This window comes from Podarcis raffonei, chromosome 2 (genome assembly GCF_027172205.1).
Source record: "Podarcis raffonei isolate rPodRaf1 chromosome 2, rPodRaf1.pri, whole genome shotgun sequence".
NCBI classification, from domain to species: Eukaryota; Metazoa; Chordata; class Lepidosauria; order Squamata; family Lacertidae; genus Podarcis; species Podarcis raffonei.
The window spans coordinates 51,676,596-51,694,710 of record NC_070603.1 but is presented as its reverse complement, the minus strand read 5'-3'; the positions used below and the strand labels follow the sequence as shown (position 1 = coordinate 51,694,710).

General features: G+C 42.4%; 1 protein-coding gene across 1 annotated transcript in view; it reads left to right on the top strand.

The window, feature by feature from the left end:
• ADRB2 (adrenoceptor beta 2) overlaps window positions 1-13,257 on the top strand; it is a 58,898-nt gene extending 45,641 nt beyond the window's left edge. The window contains exon 2 of the mRNA XM_053376600.1: window positions 13,009-13,257. Coding sequence (XP_053232575.1) covers window positions 13,009-13,043 — 35 coding nt within the window. The 3' untranslated portion in view covers window positions 13,044-13,257. The remainder of the gene's footprint in view (window positions 1-13,008) is intronic.
• Window positions 13,258-18,115: the final 4,858 nt, after the last annotated feature.

The window sequence follows — 18,115 nt, the reverse complement described above, 5'->3', positions numbered from 1 at the left end:
TTATTTTATTTATTACCTATTATACACTGCCTTTCAGAGCTATGCAGCTTACGCCAGGCAGTTGCCATGAAGCAAAGTAAAATACAAAATTCACCAGGACGTAATAAATCTAAAAAACCAGCAGTAATATAGTAAATAGATGCTGTAGTAAATAAATAAAGCTGTGTACACGCTCCCATTTATTCTGCATACAGTGCTCTCCCGTCATTTGTTTGGGAAGCGGTGTACACACTTTAGCCAAATCTATATCTATCCTGTTATGTATGAAATACTGTGCTTTGAGAAAAGGTCTTAGCTGTGTTTTTAAGCTGGTAACATGAACACAGCTCAAGTGTTAAGAGTTTAATCAAAGGATGGTAATTATGTAATATTGCATAGGTGATCACACTCCATTCTGAGTGGCACTAGCTAAGGGTTTGTGCTGATACAGTTTGCAAAAAACAGCAGGAGCCTGTGGCTGAAATTGCAATTCAGGTGTCTCTTTGGGTTCTGCTCCAGAATGATCATTCCCAGCCAGCTTCAAAAGCATTGTGATGTTTTATTAGCATGGAGGTGGAGGTGAATGCTTGCCTGGAGGTGAGATGGCAAAGGGTTGCTAGCAGTAATCAAAGAGGAGGCTTTTTGCAAGAATATTAAATGTGACAATTGGCACTTAATGACTCACTGTGTAACCATGGCAGGAGGAGATGAAAGCAATTAGCCTCTCATATATGAGCCACAACAATATTCCGAGCTAATAATCAGCTATTGAAAGTACTGTATTTAATCCCCTGACATTCCTGGTTCAATCAACTGCTTTTCAGCCACCTCATCCCCTCAGTTTCAGATCTCATTTGAATGGTGGATAGAACATAGATGGGGGGTGAACTAGTATTTTCAAAGAGGCAGGTAAAAAATCTGGATGGACAAAGAACTTCCCTTTCCGGGCAAAGTTAATAAGCCGTTTGGGTGAAAATTATTGTTGTTGTTTTCCTCTCCTGCAGTAGCACAACAAGAGATTTTCATATATGAGAATGGCTGATTAATAATACACTGGCATTGACATGCATGTGTGAGCTCTCAAATGATCAAAGGTACAGTGTTGTGTTGTAACATTTCCCAACTAGTCACTCAAATTATGATTTTTTTTTGTATCTTGGAAACAATTGATTGTTTTTCTTTTAAACCCTGTCTTTTTAAACCATCTACTCCACCACCACCACATTATGATCCATTAGCTTTATTTAAGAACATAAGAACCACCTTGCAGGATGAGGGCAGTGGTCCATCTAGTCCTGCATCCTGTTCTCACTGTGGCCAGCCAGGTACCTACAGGAAGCCCCCAAAGTAAGACCTGAGCACAACAGCACTCTCCCCTCCTGTGGCTTCCAGCATCTGATGTCCAGAGACATATTGCCTCCCACTGTGGAGACAGAGCATAACCATTGTGGCTTGTAGGCATTGATGGCACCCTAAAGGCTAACAGCTTTATTGTGGCATAAGCTGTTGAAGCCGGCATTAGTTCATAAGATACTGTTAGGCTCTGTTCAATGGTGTTGCTCAGCTGATGCTGGCAAGGCTTCATGTAGTCATTCTACGTGCTCTCCCTCTCTCCAGCTAGGAAGTAGACATCCCCCCCCCATTTTGTTTCCATTTTTAAGAAAAAGAATGTAAATTCAAGGCAAAGACTGGCCTTGTCACAAATCAATGTGAAACAATCACTTTAGGCAGCAAATTCTAGAGGGGCTACCAATCATCTGGTGCTGATTTACAGAGGATAGGGGGCTGTAGAGAAGAGAGGGGATCCCCCAAAATTGCTGTCATCCTAATTCCACTGATAGAAATCTTACAGGCATCAGCTGAGCAACCCCACTGGATAGAGTCCTAACCATTTTTGTGTGTGGAGCAGAGCCCACTTCAACAGCTTATGCCACAATGAAACTGTTAGCCTTCCAGGTGCTGTAAGACTCCCTTTTTGTTTCTACAAGAACAGTAAACAAGGTGGGGAGATATATGGGGACTCTGTTTTCCCAGCCCCTGCTGTGTTGCATCTGTTCCACATTCTGAATAAACCACAGAGTTGTTTATTGTCGATGGGGGAGAAAGAAGATCCCTTAACTCTAAATTCTAAGGTACACATTGTTGTCTTTTTTAAATTCCTCCCCCACCCTCTTCAATTTGTCTGCAGGGTTTTTTCTATTTCCCTGGCATATTGGCACCACCAAGTGGTGATGTTCTAATCTGCCATGGAATTAGTGCTAAATGCTTGGAAGAGGATAAAGAAACGACTTCTCAAAATATGAGGAGCGCAAACTGAATGGCGCACAAACTGGTCTTGTTTTCTGCTGCAGAGCCATGGAAGTTACTGTAAATAAATAAGAATTTTATGGCAAGCCAACGTCTCCTGCCTCAAACTGAGAATGGGGACTTCCCCAAACCTTTCTTAACAGACAGTATTGATATACTGCAGAGGATTTGCACTCTGGCTTTTAAAGTGGTACACACGCTATGGAACAATAATGAACCCTAACATTTAAACAAACTATTCAACAGTCTTGGGCCTCTCTAAATCTCCTTTTTTATTATCGTTTGTGCTTATGGTGGTATCAGGGCAGTTATACATGACGCTGCTTTCGGTACTGTTTGTGCCTCCAAAGATTTTGAGGCAGGCATATGGCTTCATTTCCAATTGGTGCGTATCCCATACCATCCTGCTAAAATCCTTTAACTCCCCCCCCCCCGTAGCTACTTTGCTTTAAATTTTTTTTGCCCCACTTTTGTTACACCAAGAATGTCCCGCCAGAGGACATTAATAAAACAACATTGGGGGAACATCACAGAACAATGAAGAAATGATTGAGCTCGTATATATAAAAGTGATTGTATATAAAGTTCTATATGACTTGAGACCCAAGCTGTTGAGTCTCCATATGCTCCAAACCATAGCTTATGGTCTGTGGTAAAGGCCTTTCTAAGAGCACCACTGCAACAAGGAGGGTTGGCTTTCTCTGTGGCAGCATCTTTTTAGTTGTAGCTTGTTCAGGGTCCTGGGAATTGTAGCTCTGTGAGGGATAAACTGCTGTTCGCAGGATTCTTTGGGAGAAGTCAAGTGCATATTGGATGTGCTTTGAATTTATAGTGTGGCTATTCCCCTGCAACTTCAGCAGGCCCAAAGGCCATCTGGGCACTGTCTTCCCCATTATGGTGAGATTGTTTGAATTTCTATTTCAATTATAGTAATTATTTCTAAATTTGCATCTGTACACATATAAAATTGGCATATGCAAATCTTCATCATCTTTTTTTAGTGAGGCATTTCCTCTCCTTTGGGAATGCAGAAGTAGTCACACTACTTTGGATGCAATCCCACTGGAACGGAGCATGTTCAAATCCCATTCATGCACTTCAGTGGGAGCATTTGGCCCAAGCTTAATTTTCAGCTTAATTACATTTTTGGAACAGTGCTCTATGATTAATGAGATCCCATTTTTGTTTCGGAATGGTTTTCCTTAAGTTCCCTGGACAGTTTTGCATGCATATACTTTATTCTAAGTTCTCTTCATTCATTGCCCTATCATCCGTTCACTTAATCGCAACTGAACGGAAGAGTTTCTCCCATTAAACTTCTTTTCTTTACATCTTGTATTTGCAGCAGTAGGATTATAACAGTTTGGTGTCCTCTCCACCATTGGCCAGATTGAACTATGCCATTATAGCAGCCTTTCTCAAGCTTGGGTCCCCAGATTGTTGCACTACAACTCCCATCATCCTGCTAACTAGGGATAATGGAAGTTGTAGTCAAGCAACAACTGGGGACCCAAGCTTGAGAAAGGCTGTGCTATTGTATACTTGCTTATGTTTGGATTCAGGGGACATACAGTAGCTCAGCTTTCAGAAAGTGTCTGTAATCAGGTGGATGCGTCAAAATCTTGACTGAATAGCAATGTTTATTCCAGCTTCAGCCTGAAACATAACTGAATGGAGGAGAGAGTCAAATAATGAGAGGTATATATATACCCTGAGATATTCAGGAGGGACAGGAAGTAGCATTCTTAAATATATTGACAATATATCACAGTCACATAATGTCCAAATTCCAGAGGGGTAGCCACGTTAGTCTGTTGCAGCAAGAACAACAAAACGTCTTTTGACACCTTAAACGTGAACATTTTTTTAATGGCATAAGCTTCTTTAAACTAGAGTCCACTTCACCAGATGCACAATGTGTAATTCTTGCTGGTCAGTTATATATCTACATAAGGGTGTAAAGAGAAATGTTAAAGTTGGAGTTAAATGACAATGAATTCAAAAAGTTCCATCTGTGACCATTCCGTTAAATATATGCAAACTGATCCTTCACAGCATCAGCAACTGGCAACACCACACTCATCTTAGATAATACAACTGGAGTTTAAATTATTAAAAGTGAGTGCAGATACCCTTCACAACAGCAATGGTGATGATGGGGATAACAGCATCATCTTAGCACTGCTGAGTACATTTAACAGCAGCAGCAGAGAAGAATACCATTGTCTCTATTCAGACCCAAATGAATAGAATTGAACTTTTTGACAATTCAGCAATTTCATGCTGGAGTTTCCATTGGACGTTCCTTTGGTCCTGCCCTAACTACTCAGGGTGATATTTGAGCAATAGAATGTTTGTTTATGTGTGCAGTTTATGTGAGGGAAGTGGAACATCAGAATGGATAGAGGAAAAGAGACTTAGGGGAGCTATGTACTGTTGTCATAAAGAGCAGAAAAGGCAAGATAGGGATAGGTGAGCTCTAGGATAGATCTAGGTAGAGCTGGAGGAGAGCTTTGCCTGAAACCCTGGAGAGCCACTGCCAATAGACCATACTGATCTAGATGAATCAGTAGTGGGCTGAAAAAGGAACCTAAAGGAACGGTGAGTGAAGAAAGCAGGGAGTGGTGGTGGTGGTGGTGTAGGAAGCAATTGTCCTAAAGGCAGAAAGGATTGCATGCTGTCAGCAGAAGTATACAGGGAAAGAACAGGACCAAGCATCAAGAAGAACAAAAATGTATTGAGAGATGTACTTATGAGTCAGTCTTTATGGCTGTTCTGAATGGTTTCATGCATGCTCTTGGATGCTGCTCAGTTCTTTAGATTGCGCTCCTTGCTGTTGGGAGGGATCATTTGGCCCTAGAGCAAAGGCAGGTTTGCATTAGGAGCGATCTGTGGTCAACTATAGGCAAGCTTTTGTTTTTGGGTCTGACTCAGTGAATGAATTTGGCCAAGTGTCATTCATGGGTCAAGAAGCATGGCCATGGGAGGTCATGGAACCTAAATCTCTCACTGGGTTACCCAGAGCAGCAGATAGCTAGAATTCCAGCTCAACATCTGATTTTTTGCTTCATGAGACAGATGTTTAGGGCAAAAGCATCTGTTGTGTTTTCGCTCTCTCACTCTGCATCTCTTCTTTTCATTCCTCGTTCATGCACAACAGCAAAAAGAAAAAGAAAAATACCGTAATAATTAGGCTGTCAAACTCTTAATAATCTGTTTCCAACACAATCCAATAAATGGAATTTTTACATCATTTGCTGTAGTTTTACGGGGTAATAGTGTTCACTGAGGAGGAGAAGGCGATAGTTTATTTACCCTTTATACAGTGAAGAAAAGGCGAAACCAGAGAACGATTGTATGGTTCACTGACATAGAGAACTAGGCACATCTGCTACAAAATTTGGTTGATTTTTATACCAGTTTAACACTCATGACTTGCATAAATAATCCTAGAACCTGCAGCTAGCTGAGGCTGCTAATTATGTCTTATTTATTAAAGTATTTTCAATGCCACTCTTCAGCCAAAGAAAGCTTCCAGGGTGGTTTCAGATTTATAATCTGAAAGTGGCACAAAGGGGGAAAAGAGAATAGGAGATAGGAGCAGGGAAAGCCAACTCAAACACTAGTTCTTATTTATAAAGCTTTAATAACAAGCTGGAATGGAAACAGTTCAAAGAGAGCGTGAGCCAAATGTGGTTGGTATATCAGTTGAGCCAATGGAGTGACCCTGCTTCCCTTCCTCCCCCCTTGACTGCAGTCTGATGGAATGGCTGCTGTCAGGTGACAGCTGAGGGAAAAGGAAAGCTGATTATGCCTTCAAAGATCTATAAAGAGAAAATTTATAGCCCCCTACATTTCCCTGGAGGGTGAGAGAATAGCAATTAGACTATTTTAGATGTAGATGGGCCTTAAGCATTTAGTTTTCAGCCTGGTCTTCATGCTTTGGGGAACAGAACAGCCCTTCACAAAATATTAGCGGTCATTCTCTGTTTCATAAGGGGATTGTGGTCTTCTGAAAATCTGATTTGAAAGCTCTATGGTTACAAAAATAAAACAAAGCAAGTTAACAATGGAATTTTTTTTTTAAAGCTTTCATATATTAATGTAAAGCCTTTCACACGAGACAGCTGAAAAATTAACAGGTAAACTTACCCCAGTATTTGAAGATAAGGCACACCATAACCTGTTTATTAAAAAGATTTGGTACACTGAGAGAAAACACAAGGTTTGAAATATTAATTTCAAAAAGCAAACACTCAAAAGGAATCATAGGAGATATATATAAAATAACTGCAGAAGTGGAATCATCCCATCCTAGATGTCAATCAAAATGGGATACAGATATGCCTAGCAATATATCTCAAGAAAAATGGGCCTGGTTCTGGGAGAAACATTTCCAGATTTACACTTTGTAGGAGTTTAAAATCTATAAAATCATGACTCATTGGTATCTGTCTTCAGATAGACTTCATAAAATATATCCAACAATAAATAATCAGTGTTGCAGATGCTCCAAATGTGACTATTTGTCATGTACTTGGAGGAATGTCCGATTATTAAATTATTTTTGGAGTCAGTATTAACAGAAAGAGATAATGTCCTTGGCTAAGTCCGCCCCATGATTCCTATTCTCACAATATTTGGATATCTCAACAGCATCATTCCAGAGTCAAAAATTGGTAGCCTATTTATTAACTGCAGCAAAAATTTGCAAAATGACCTTTATGACCAGTGGCGTAGCGTGGGTTGTCAGCACCCGGGGCAAGGCAAGTAATTTGCGCCCCCTAACCCGTGGATTTTAGCACTCGATTGCGAACGCGCCCCCCCAGATGTTGCGGCTGGCCCCCCTGCACCCCCCACGCTATGCCACTGGGGCTGGGGGCGAGCGAAGGAGCCAAGGACCCCCCCAAAGGCTCAGCAGGAATTTATTAAATTTCTTATTTGCGGAGCCCCCGCGGGCCGAGGGCTTGGCGAGCGCCTCTCCTCCTCCCGGCCGGGTCCGGGGGCTTCCAGCCGCGCTCCGTCCTCGCCCCCCCCCCACGGCTGAGACTTGCGCTGAGAGACGGAGCCAGCGGCACCCCCTTCCGCGGGAGACCCTCGCCCGCCCGCCGGCTTCCTCTCGAAGGGTTTTGGGGACCACAGGGCGCAGCGAGGCCCCTCGGAGCTCTCCTCCCTCCCAGTCGGCAGAAGCAGCCGCCGCCTGTGGCTGGGCCGAGGGGATGGCGTCGGCGTCGGGGCGCGGAGGCTGCCCGTGCCTGGCCAGGCGTCGATGGCGGCGTCGGCGCTGCTGCAGCGGCTGCTCCTCCTGCGAGCAGTGAGTGGAGCGCAGCCGCAGCGGCGGCGGCAGGGGGCGCGCGCGCGCTAGGGCGCAAGGCTGGCGGTGGCGGCGAGGAGCCCGGCGGAGGAAGGAACTTGTCCCTTCCCTCTGGACTCGCGCCCCCCCAGATGTTGCGCCCGGTGCGGCCGGCACCCCTGGCACCCCCCACGCTACGCCACTGTTTATGACTAAAGTTACAACTCTTAATAAGAGTAAGAGAAGACATACAAATAGAATATAACTCTACCGGAAAATGGGGTTTGTTTCTACTATATGCAAGGTGCAAGAGCAAATAAACCATTATTCCTTGTTAAGGGACATATAGACATTAGAGAAAACTTTATACATTTAGTACAGATCAAGCACTTTATTGTGTTTTGAAGAAGCTTGAAATGTCTGATATAAGGATTTTTGTATTTATATGCATTAAATTTACTAAGTTTATATTTACCCACCTAACTTATGAATTAAGCTGTCAGCTGTCTATGTAATATTGTCTTCTTCTTATTCTCCCTTTTGTAATCTACCTTGCAAACTCAATGATCTGTAACAAATAAACTATTTTTTAAAAAAAGAATAACAAGAAGCCGTTGCACAAAAAAGGAGGGGTGTGTGTGACAAACTGAAAATATATGAGGAAACTGCCAAAAGGTGAATGTTTAAAGAAAAAAACACTCAAGTTGGAGAAATGCCACACATCATTCTGATATCTTTTGCTTTTAAATGAACATTCTCATTTTCTATAAACACATTATGTCAGGCACATCGAACAGGTAGATCGTGATGTACCGGTAGAAGACCAGACATCTGTGGTAGATCACTAGTAGATCACTGGCTCACCCCAAAGAAGCTGAACAAGGAACAAGTTTTGTTCCCCTAAAAAAAAGGTCAACATTTTTGCCCTGCACCCCAAAAAACTGGGGCTTTCCTCCTCCCTAAAAAGCTCAATAACTTTGACCTGAACTCCCCAAGAGGGGGTAAATCACTGCCAGTCTTCAACTCTGTGAGTAGATCGCAGTCTCTTGGGAGTTGGCCATCCCTGTAGTATGTCATTGGCATACACAGAATGTGCCTAATCCACATTTTTTTAAGATCTAAAACAATTTCATTCATATACAGCAACAAGGCACAACAGTTTATCATTTTAGTTATTGGATTATTGCCTTAAACACATGCGCGCACACATAATTCCACTAACGCCCATGTACAGAAGACTAGTTTCAAATAATTTAGAATACTAAAAGCTTGATCCTTTTTGTTGTTATCATCATTATTGTTTTGTTTTTTAAAAAAAACAGTCTTGATTGCTTCACAAGTTTCATGGTGTGGGAAACTTTAATATGATGGAATTCATACAAATAGGCATGGCATCAAAGTGTCTGAAGACCTTTGGGAGGAAAGGCAGGTTCGAAATTTAATAAAATGGCACCCTGGGACACAAAGGCATTTAGCTCGGAATGAATGAATCATGTTGCTTCTGCGTCAAAACTCACTGGCACACTGGATTTTTGTTTTTTCCTGAATTTGGATATCTACCTTTTAAATCTGGATTCTGGAGAGTGGGGTAGTCAACTGATCTTCCTCTTCCTTCGTTAAGAACAGATTTATTGTACCAACATAGGTTGATGCAGCTATCTGTTTACGCCAGCATGCTGCGCCTTGGTGAAAGCATAAGTCAGGCCCAATAGAGGGCATTGATGAGAACATTTCTAGACGCATGAATGATTATGAAGGCCTCCCCAAATATTTTTGAGTGGACCTCAGGATTTGCCATCAGAAATATGTGTATTTCCTGAATTTGATGCATAGTTTGGGAATTGTATTATATTTCCTGGATCTGATGCATATTTTGTGAACTTTATACTTCATTAAATTTATGTATATTTCCTGAATTTGATGATATAATGTGTCAACTATATAAAGGACTGTATATATGTATGACTTCATTTCCACGGGGGCTAGTGAAACTTATCTTAGGACCCCACAGGTTGAAAACATGCAATGTAAAACTAAGGAGTACAAAGGCTTAAACCTAGATCTTAAGGGGAACTTGCTTTGCTAAGTTCACCCAGCAAGCATTCAATTTTTGGCCGCTCCAGCTGTTAACTTTTCCCAACCTTTCATGCTATTTGACTACACTAGCATCCATTTATTCCAAGTTCACAAAGGACCTATCTCAAATCTATTACCTATCATTGGAGTGATGCCCCAGCATGGTTGTAAGATCAGTGTTACTGTTCCAAAATAACATCTGGACGCTATCCTAGTCTCTTAGTCTGCAGTGGAGGTTGCAATTGTTACCATTAAGTAGATTAAAATAACCGAATGTGTATTTGTTTTAAAACGTTTCTGAATTGCCCTTTCATTTAAAAATAAATAAATCCAGGGTGGTTTACCATAGTTCATACAACACAATAAAAGAGCAATAATCAATAACGAGGTTAGGGGGAGTAAAAGACAGCGCTAAAAACAGTTGCAGAAGAAGTGAAACACCAGAGGTTTAATGTATGAGAAAAGGGAAAATATAGTACTTAAAAATGATTAAGATATCCGTCAAGTGAGCTTCTCTAAGGTGAGAATTCCACAAGTTGGGTACCACAGACAGGAGCACCACAATGTATGTTGTTTGTCATTGCGTTCCTCAGTACTATATTTTTTTTATGAATCAAAGGCTGCCATTCTAGGCATGCTTAGCTGGGAGTAGGTCTCACTGACTTACTTTCAGTGGCAGCCTGTAGGGTGATTCGCTAAACAAAACTGGCACCATTCCTACCCATATGTTTACATGCTGCAAATGGCCTCCACTCTCACTCCCCCCCCCATCAGTGTATATGTCAAGTTAGTATGTTTGGGCCCAATGCACATTGGTTTCAGCTTACCTATTTTTGCCATTTAATTGTTCCAATTAGCACCCAGTTTGGAGAGCTTCTTCTGGAGCTCTTTGCTTTGATGCTTTATACCAGTCTAAATAATTTGGCGTCAGCAGCCCATGGTGAGGCATTCTTTGCCATGGACACAACAGCTAGTAAATAAGTGAGCAAACCACATGCTCAAGATGCTTTGCAGGGTGTGAATGTACATGGGGTATTCCTACACTGAGAGAAGAAAACCTCAATGAGAGACTGTCTTTGAGACCTTCGGAAGAAAGGTTGTATTGGTCTAAGACATGCTTAGACAACGCTGGGAAACCTGCAGCCCTCCAGAAATTGTTGGACTCCAACTCCCATCAACTCCAGCCAGCATGATCTAGGAGTCTTGGTTGACCACAAACTTGACATGAGCCAACAGTGTGACGCGGCAGCTAAAAAAGCCAATGCAATTCTGGGCTGCATCAATAGGAGTATAGCATCTAGATCAAGGGAAGTAATAGTGCCACTGTATTCTGCTCTGGTCAGACCTCACCTGGAGTACTGTGTCCAGTTCTGGGCACCACAGTTCAAGAAGGACATTGACAAACTGGAACGTGTCCAGAGGAGGGCAACCAAAATGGTCAAAGGCCTGGAAACGATGCCTTATGAGGAACGGCTAAGGGAGCTGGGCATGTTTAGCCTGGAGAAGAGGAGGTTAAGGGGTGATATGATAGCCATGTTCAAATATATAAAAGGATGTCACATAGAGGAGGGAGAAAGGTTGTTTTCTGCTGCTCCAGAGAAGCGGACACGGAGCAATGGATCCAAACTACAAGAAAGAAGATTCCACCTAAACATTAGGAAGAACTTCCTGACAGTAAGAGCTGTTCGACAGTGGAATTTGCTGCCAAGGAGTGTGGTGGAGTCTCCTTCTTTGGAGGTCTTTAAGCAGAGGCTTGACAACCATATGTCAGGAGTGCTCTGATGGTGTTTCCTGCTTGGCAGGGGGTTGGACTCGATGGCCCTTGTGGTCTCTTCCAACTCTATGATTCTATGATTCTATGATTCTATGATTCTATGATCAATGGTCGGAGAAGATGGAAGCTGTAGTCCGGCAACATCTAGAGCGCCATAGATTCCCCAACTCTGGTCTAACGTATATGGAAATTAGAAGAGAACAATGATTAACTCGTTTCCACCCCTCTCTTCCACAAGTATGAAATGCTTTCACAGATGTGGACCACTGTTACAATTGTAATAACTGAAAATCAATCCTTAGAAAGATTAACAAAGGAAGGCAGAGTACTGAGACAAGAATTTATTAGAACTGAATATGAGACTGGGTCCAATTATTAAGAAGCAAAAAAGAGAAAGAAAGTGATAAAAAGAGAAAGTAATATACTGAGAAATTACAGATAGCGGTTGCATTACGTGACTCAAGATTCCAGCATGCTATTGCTTGAATGCGTTAAAGCAGAAACGTGTTTAATTAAAATGCACAAAAAGATACAAGCAGGATGTCAATGTAGTGCTGCAGGGGAATATGAAAAGGTTGTCTTAATTATCTCCATAAACTTGACAAGCATATGTCCTAATTTGCATCAATATTGTAGCAACCTTAACATCATAGTGGTGCTTCTCTTCTGGGTGACCTATTGAACCCAGCTGCAGCAGAGAGGTCATGGCCTTGGAACTCCTATACTTTTGAGCTCCTGCCTGCATAATATCAACCAGTTTGGGGAGCAAATAGTCTAACATTTCTCCAACGAAAATAGGGACACCCTAAGGAAGAGGAAGACATCCCGGGGTCAAATCAATCAAAAAATGGGATGGCTTCTGTAAATCTGAGACTGTCCCTGGAAAATAGGGACACTTGGAGGTTTTGTTGTCCTGCTATTCAATACAATTATACCAAACATCATACCTAAAGCAGGAACAGCAAACCTACAGTATATGGTGCAAAATATCCCTTTCCCTCTTGCACAGAGCATTCATTGATGATATAGAAGTGCTTTGAATCCCGAAACATTGATTGTCATTAGGTAAGCCATTAGGTCTGTTCACAATTTTTTAAATTTAACCTGCTATCGATACTCCTGTGCTCTATCATTCTCCTACCATTGATTATCCAACCCAGTTCAACCCAGTTGTTTTTCCTCTCTCAGAAAGTTCCTTCATAATCTTAGTCAATGTCTTTTTGTGCAGGAGCAGCCCCATAACGCAGCTAGGGCTGATGAGAGTTGCGGTTCAAAGCATCCAGAGAGGACCAAGCTGGGAAATGCTGAGTTGAGGCAATGCATTAGATATGGCAGACCAAACAAACCCTGTATGTGAGGTCTTGCTTTTGTTGAATTTGGATTCTCATTTTTTTGAATGTTGGTTTCTCATTACAGACCCAGTTTGGGGTTTGAAAGAAACATTAGAAGTTGTTATGTGATGCCACCAAAATCAGTGTCGTGAATGGGGGCAGAAGCACAAATGTTAACTGTGACACATCACCCTTTGGGTGCTTCCATACTCCAAGCTGACCAGATTGTGTTTCTCTTTCCTCTGCAGAGATCCCTGGGTGCCCTGGAATGGTTGAAAGTTGAACGGGTTAAGCTTTTGCCCTCCTAACCATTTGCAACTCTCAGAAGCTCATGAAGAGACAAGTCTAAGCTCTGCTTTACTTTTGTTGGCACAGAGGAACTTCACATTCCTTTGCACAGGGATGAAGGGAAGGACAGCTAGCAAACCAAGTTTCCAGGCTGTGAAGAAAACTGCAGTGAATGAACCATTTCGGGGATTCAGCTGTGAGAAGCCAAATCAGTTCTGTGTAACTACTGCTTGAGATAGGATTGGTGGAGCCTTCGCAGTGCAATAATGAAAGGCTTTCCTAGAGCTGAAGAACATGAGTTTCCAGAAGCAGGGGAAGAGTTAATGATTTTATTAACTCACCCACACTGTCTCCGCTGGAAATATCCTCAAGGAGCTGAAAAGCTTTGGGAAGACATTTTCCCATCTTGTTGTTAGTCTACTTGTGGAAGGGACATCAAATATCTGGCTTCCTGGTGAAGCCAGCAGATCGCTAGGATTGGGACGGGATCATTATGCAGCCCAAATGTGAAAAGAATTTGGGAAGTAATACACTGAGGAGCACTCTTGTAAAGCCAAATTGGTTTTCAGTGCACATTCAAAGCTGGTTTCTGCTCCTGGAAGTATTTCGCCAACTTTTCCCCAAGCCAGCACTTGTCCCCATAGCCAAGTGGTTTCACAAAGACAGAAGTGAATAATCACCTTGTGGTAGGATTTCAAAAAAATTGACTCAACGTTTACCAAGGCCCTTATTCAGAGGCAGTTCTCAGTAATATTGACTTCTGTGCAATTTCAAGAGACCCCAAGAGACCAAGATTGAAAGGCAGCTTCTCTCAAATATTTTTTTTAAAGAACTTGTAAGCAACCAAACACCCCTCATATACTGTTCTTGAAGCTAAGCTTTCTGCATCAACCTCCTGGTATCATAGGATGCCTGCGTTCTTCTTTTGGAATCTTGAGATGTCTGGCCTTGACTACTCAGCTTGCTCCAAGTGCTGATGATGTTTAACCCCTTCTGCCAGGAGACACTTCCAAGGCTTTGCAGGAAGGGGAAAGAAGCCTTGTTGAATACTTGGGAGAGACAGACCACTGCCAGAGAAGCTTATGTGAGGAGTCTGGAGTCGAAGTTGGATGGCCAAGGGTGGTTTCAGAAAAGGGGAGAATCTTTCAAGTTGTGGTTTTATAACAAAACTCAATTCCCTGTATATTACATTAACAACTCTGAGGTGTAAAAAAAAAAAAAAAGCTTTCAAATGTAATCTGTTTCAGCCTGGAAGGCAACAGTCAGCTTAAAAATGCAGAAGGAAAGGTTCTTCATTTTGATGATTATGTTAAGGGCTTTGTCCCGTAAGATTTAAAAGATGCCTGGAGCCAAACCATGAATTATTGAGGCTTCTGTGTGTGTAGTGTCCTGTCCCTTTGACGCAGTGTGCAATATTGCTAAGGATCAAAAGACCTTCTACTGTCTGCAGCAAAAGAGAAGGAGAAACCCATGCTATCAACTGCAAGGGGGAATGAAGCTATCCATCAGCAGAGAAGCTGGTGTTCTTGCCATTGTGCATGACAAGTGATTGTACTGCCGTTTGCTCTCATGGACTTTGTGCAAGCATGAGCCTCTTATTCATTGGACCGCTTTCAACCCATTAGATTCCTAAATATCATGTGCGGGGGGGGGGAGAGAAGGGATTTGGGGCTTTGCAGGGCATGTTGCCTGTGAAATTAAGACACACTGGGCTTCCATGTGTGCTGCTCTAAAGTTGTGGTGTCTATTTATTTATTTATTGGGTAAGGATGAGTTCTGGTTTCCTCATCTTCCTTGCTATGAGGGAAGATGGTGCAAAATCTCACAGAGCAATGGGTCACTGGCTGCTCCAAAATAATAAAAAAACTGAATCCATTGTGTGATGGTGTCCAATATCTGTCATTTTCTTCTTACTTTGCTGGTCCAGAAGAGACCATGTCAGTATGCTGGTTCCTCCACAGTGCATTCTATATCCATTTCTGCTTTCTTAGGAACACCATGTGTAGCATAAAAAAACCAAATTTGATTTAATCCTTAGAGGTTCTTTACATGCTCTCTTTGTGTACAATCAGCTGGTCTAGAGCCTCAGTGGATATAAACCAGGCCAGCTTCACTACAGTCTCTCTGTTTATCTATGCATATTTCTCCAGTGGAGCCGCTCAACTGTAGCTTCCTTTCATGCAAGCTAGTTGTGCATTTGCTGCGTAAGCAAACATTTTCATTGGCCACACTGGCATTTAACCATTATCTATTACTACTACTAATTATTACTATTATTATTATTATTTATTTATACCCCGCCCATCTGGCTGGGTTTCCCCAGCCACTCTGGGCAGCTCCCAACAGAATATTAAAAACACGATAAAACATCATACATTAAAAACCTCCCTAAACAGAACCAAACTAGGCAAGACACAGAAGACTAGTGAACAGGATCTCCTGCTTAAATAAATACATAAAAGCAGGCACAGGGCGATCTTAATTGGGACTATGGTGCTGAAGAGACAGGCTAACCTTTTCATCCCGTGCCATTTCCTCCATGTCAACTTCATTTTTAGAAGCTGCCACTACTATATCGGTAACATGTTTCCCCCCACAAGGTAAGTGGGAGCTTCAGGGTGCAAGTATGCCTCCAAGTATGCCTGACTGGGCTCTTGCCTTGGCCAAATCAAGTACACAGTCCTAATAAAAACCCTACCAGAATGTATCAGCTCAACACTTTCTGGCTTCTAACAATCTGCCTCTTTGATGACCCAGGAATGCTGCCATCCCTATTTAGAGATTATTGATGTGGGTTACCAATAATTCTCTACACTTGGCAACACTTGTTGCCAAAGGCCAAGATGCTGTTGTATCTATCCCTGCCATTCCCTAGTCCTTGGGGTGCCTAATGTAGCCACACCTATTTTAGAGCTGCATCCCTTCATCAGGGACATTAATGGAGGTGGCATCAAAACAGCTGCTCAGCATGCAAAGACCACCAACAAAAACCCATGGCATGGAAGTTACATGTGTGGTCATGATGCTCTCCAACATGTGTATAAGAAAGTGTCCAGGAGCAGCTCACATTTGGGCAGTACAATCCCATCGGTCTGCTGTGCTATTCGGCACTAACACCAGCACAACATTGGTGTAGCTTCATCATTTCATCTTACTGATTTCAAACAGCAAAGCAGACAGCCAGATGATACCATTTAAAAGGAGATATAACATAGCAGCATCCTGTTATGGTTTCCATTACAGCTCTCCTATTACCCTCCAGTCTTGGTGGTGTGCATCAACAATGCTCCCATGTTAGCCATGCACAGAAGGGACTGATCGATGCAGAGTGACCCCAGGATGCCACCTTTTCTAGGACTCATACAAAAGGGCAACCACAGAGATACTACACCATCCAAGGAAGCATAGACCTCTGTAGCAAAACAGTCACAGTTGTCCAACAGCTGCTGTCAATAGCCCTGGACTCCAGGGTTCTCCGCAGAAAGATCTTGGACTTCTTTGTAGCACAGACATATCCAGACAACTCAGACAACCATGCCAAGCTTACACATGGAAATAACACAGCAAAAGAGAGAGTTGGGCCTTCAGATCATGCTTCGCCAACCACATAGGTCCATTGGGAAGAAGCATGCATGGAGAACCCATGAGTGACTCAGGGAAAGGATTCGAGAGCCATGAGTATCCATTCAAATGATCCATGCAGTGTAGCCAAGGAGAGAGTCTCATGCACAAGGAAGAAAAGGAACTAGAACTGGTGGCTCATGGGGACCAGGATCAGGAGCTACCTGCTAGCTCACCAAGATTGAAAAGCACTGGTAGGATTGAGTCTCACACCAGGGAGAAACATTGGATGGACACCGCAGCCCCCAAGGCAAAACTCATCGTTTGATTTCCTGGCCAGAAACAATGTTGTCAGATGCAAAAAAGTTAGAAGCAACATGACTAGAAACCCACACTTCCCATGACATACAGAACAGTTTTGTTTTGTTTTTTCTACAAAGCCACAAAAAGAAAGATGCATGATGCGAAACTTTGTAAAGTTTTGGGCTCAAGCCACAGACCCAAACATATGACATAGGAGGTTTCCTTATACCAAGTCAAACCATCTGTCTATTTGGCTCAGCACTGCAAACACTGGCTGGCATTGGCTCTCCAGGTTTTCAGACAGGATAAAAAGCACCCCAACATTCTTGGTGGCTGCATGTGTCTGGACATAGATAAATGCAGTATTTGTTTACCATCATACTGACTCCTGCAGATGACTTTGGTTTCTGAGTCTGAAAAGCTTTGAAGATGCTGCTAGGTTTTGGAAAAATTCGACAAAGGAGCAAATGCTTAAACTTCATTTTCCAAAACAGAAAGTATCTAAGTTCCCCTGATGCTTTGCTCTCTCTCTCTCTCTCTCTCTCTCTCTCTCTCTCTTTCTCTCAATATTTTCCTCTGAAGTCCCAAGTCTTTCCTTTCTCCACTCACCCTGGAAATTGACGTAGCCCTTGATCTTACTTAAGCATTTGTCTGCCATAAAGCACCTCAGCTTCATCCTTTCATGGCTAGATGTGCAAACATGAATGATTGGAGTTTAAACAGTCTTGATGGGAGCATGTAAAATTACTTTATGTGGCTTTGGTTAAACAGCCTTGTTAAGCTGACAGCACTTGCAAACAAGGCTGCCCAAGTGGGGCTCTTTTATTAATATATTTAATCTTCTCAAAAGGAAAGAAAAATGCTGCTATTCATGTATGAACTACACGAAGAAATGTGTTTGCTATCAGTCACCACACTAGCTTCTAGCTTTTTCATTCTTTTTGCTAGTTTCCCAGCTTGCATAGGAAATTGTTTTTTCCCCAGATGTCCATTTTCTGCACACACACACATCCCAACTAGGGATGAAGGAGAAATTTGATTCTGTTTGCAGTTAAAGCCAAACCTACCTGATCCTCACTTTCTGAAACAATACACAAACCAGAACACAGCCATCAATCAAAATCCATGCCTCTCTGACCATTGCAAATGCAGTTCTCCAGCCAAGTGGTGCATGTAAAAATGCACCATGGTAAAGTGTGCATA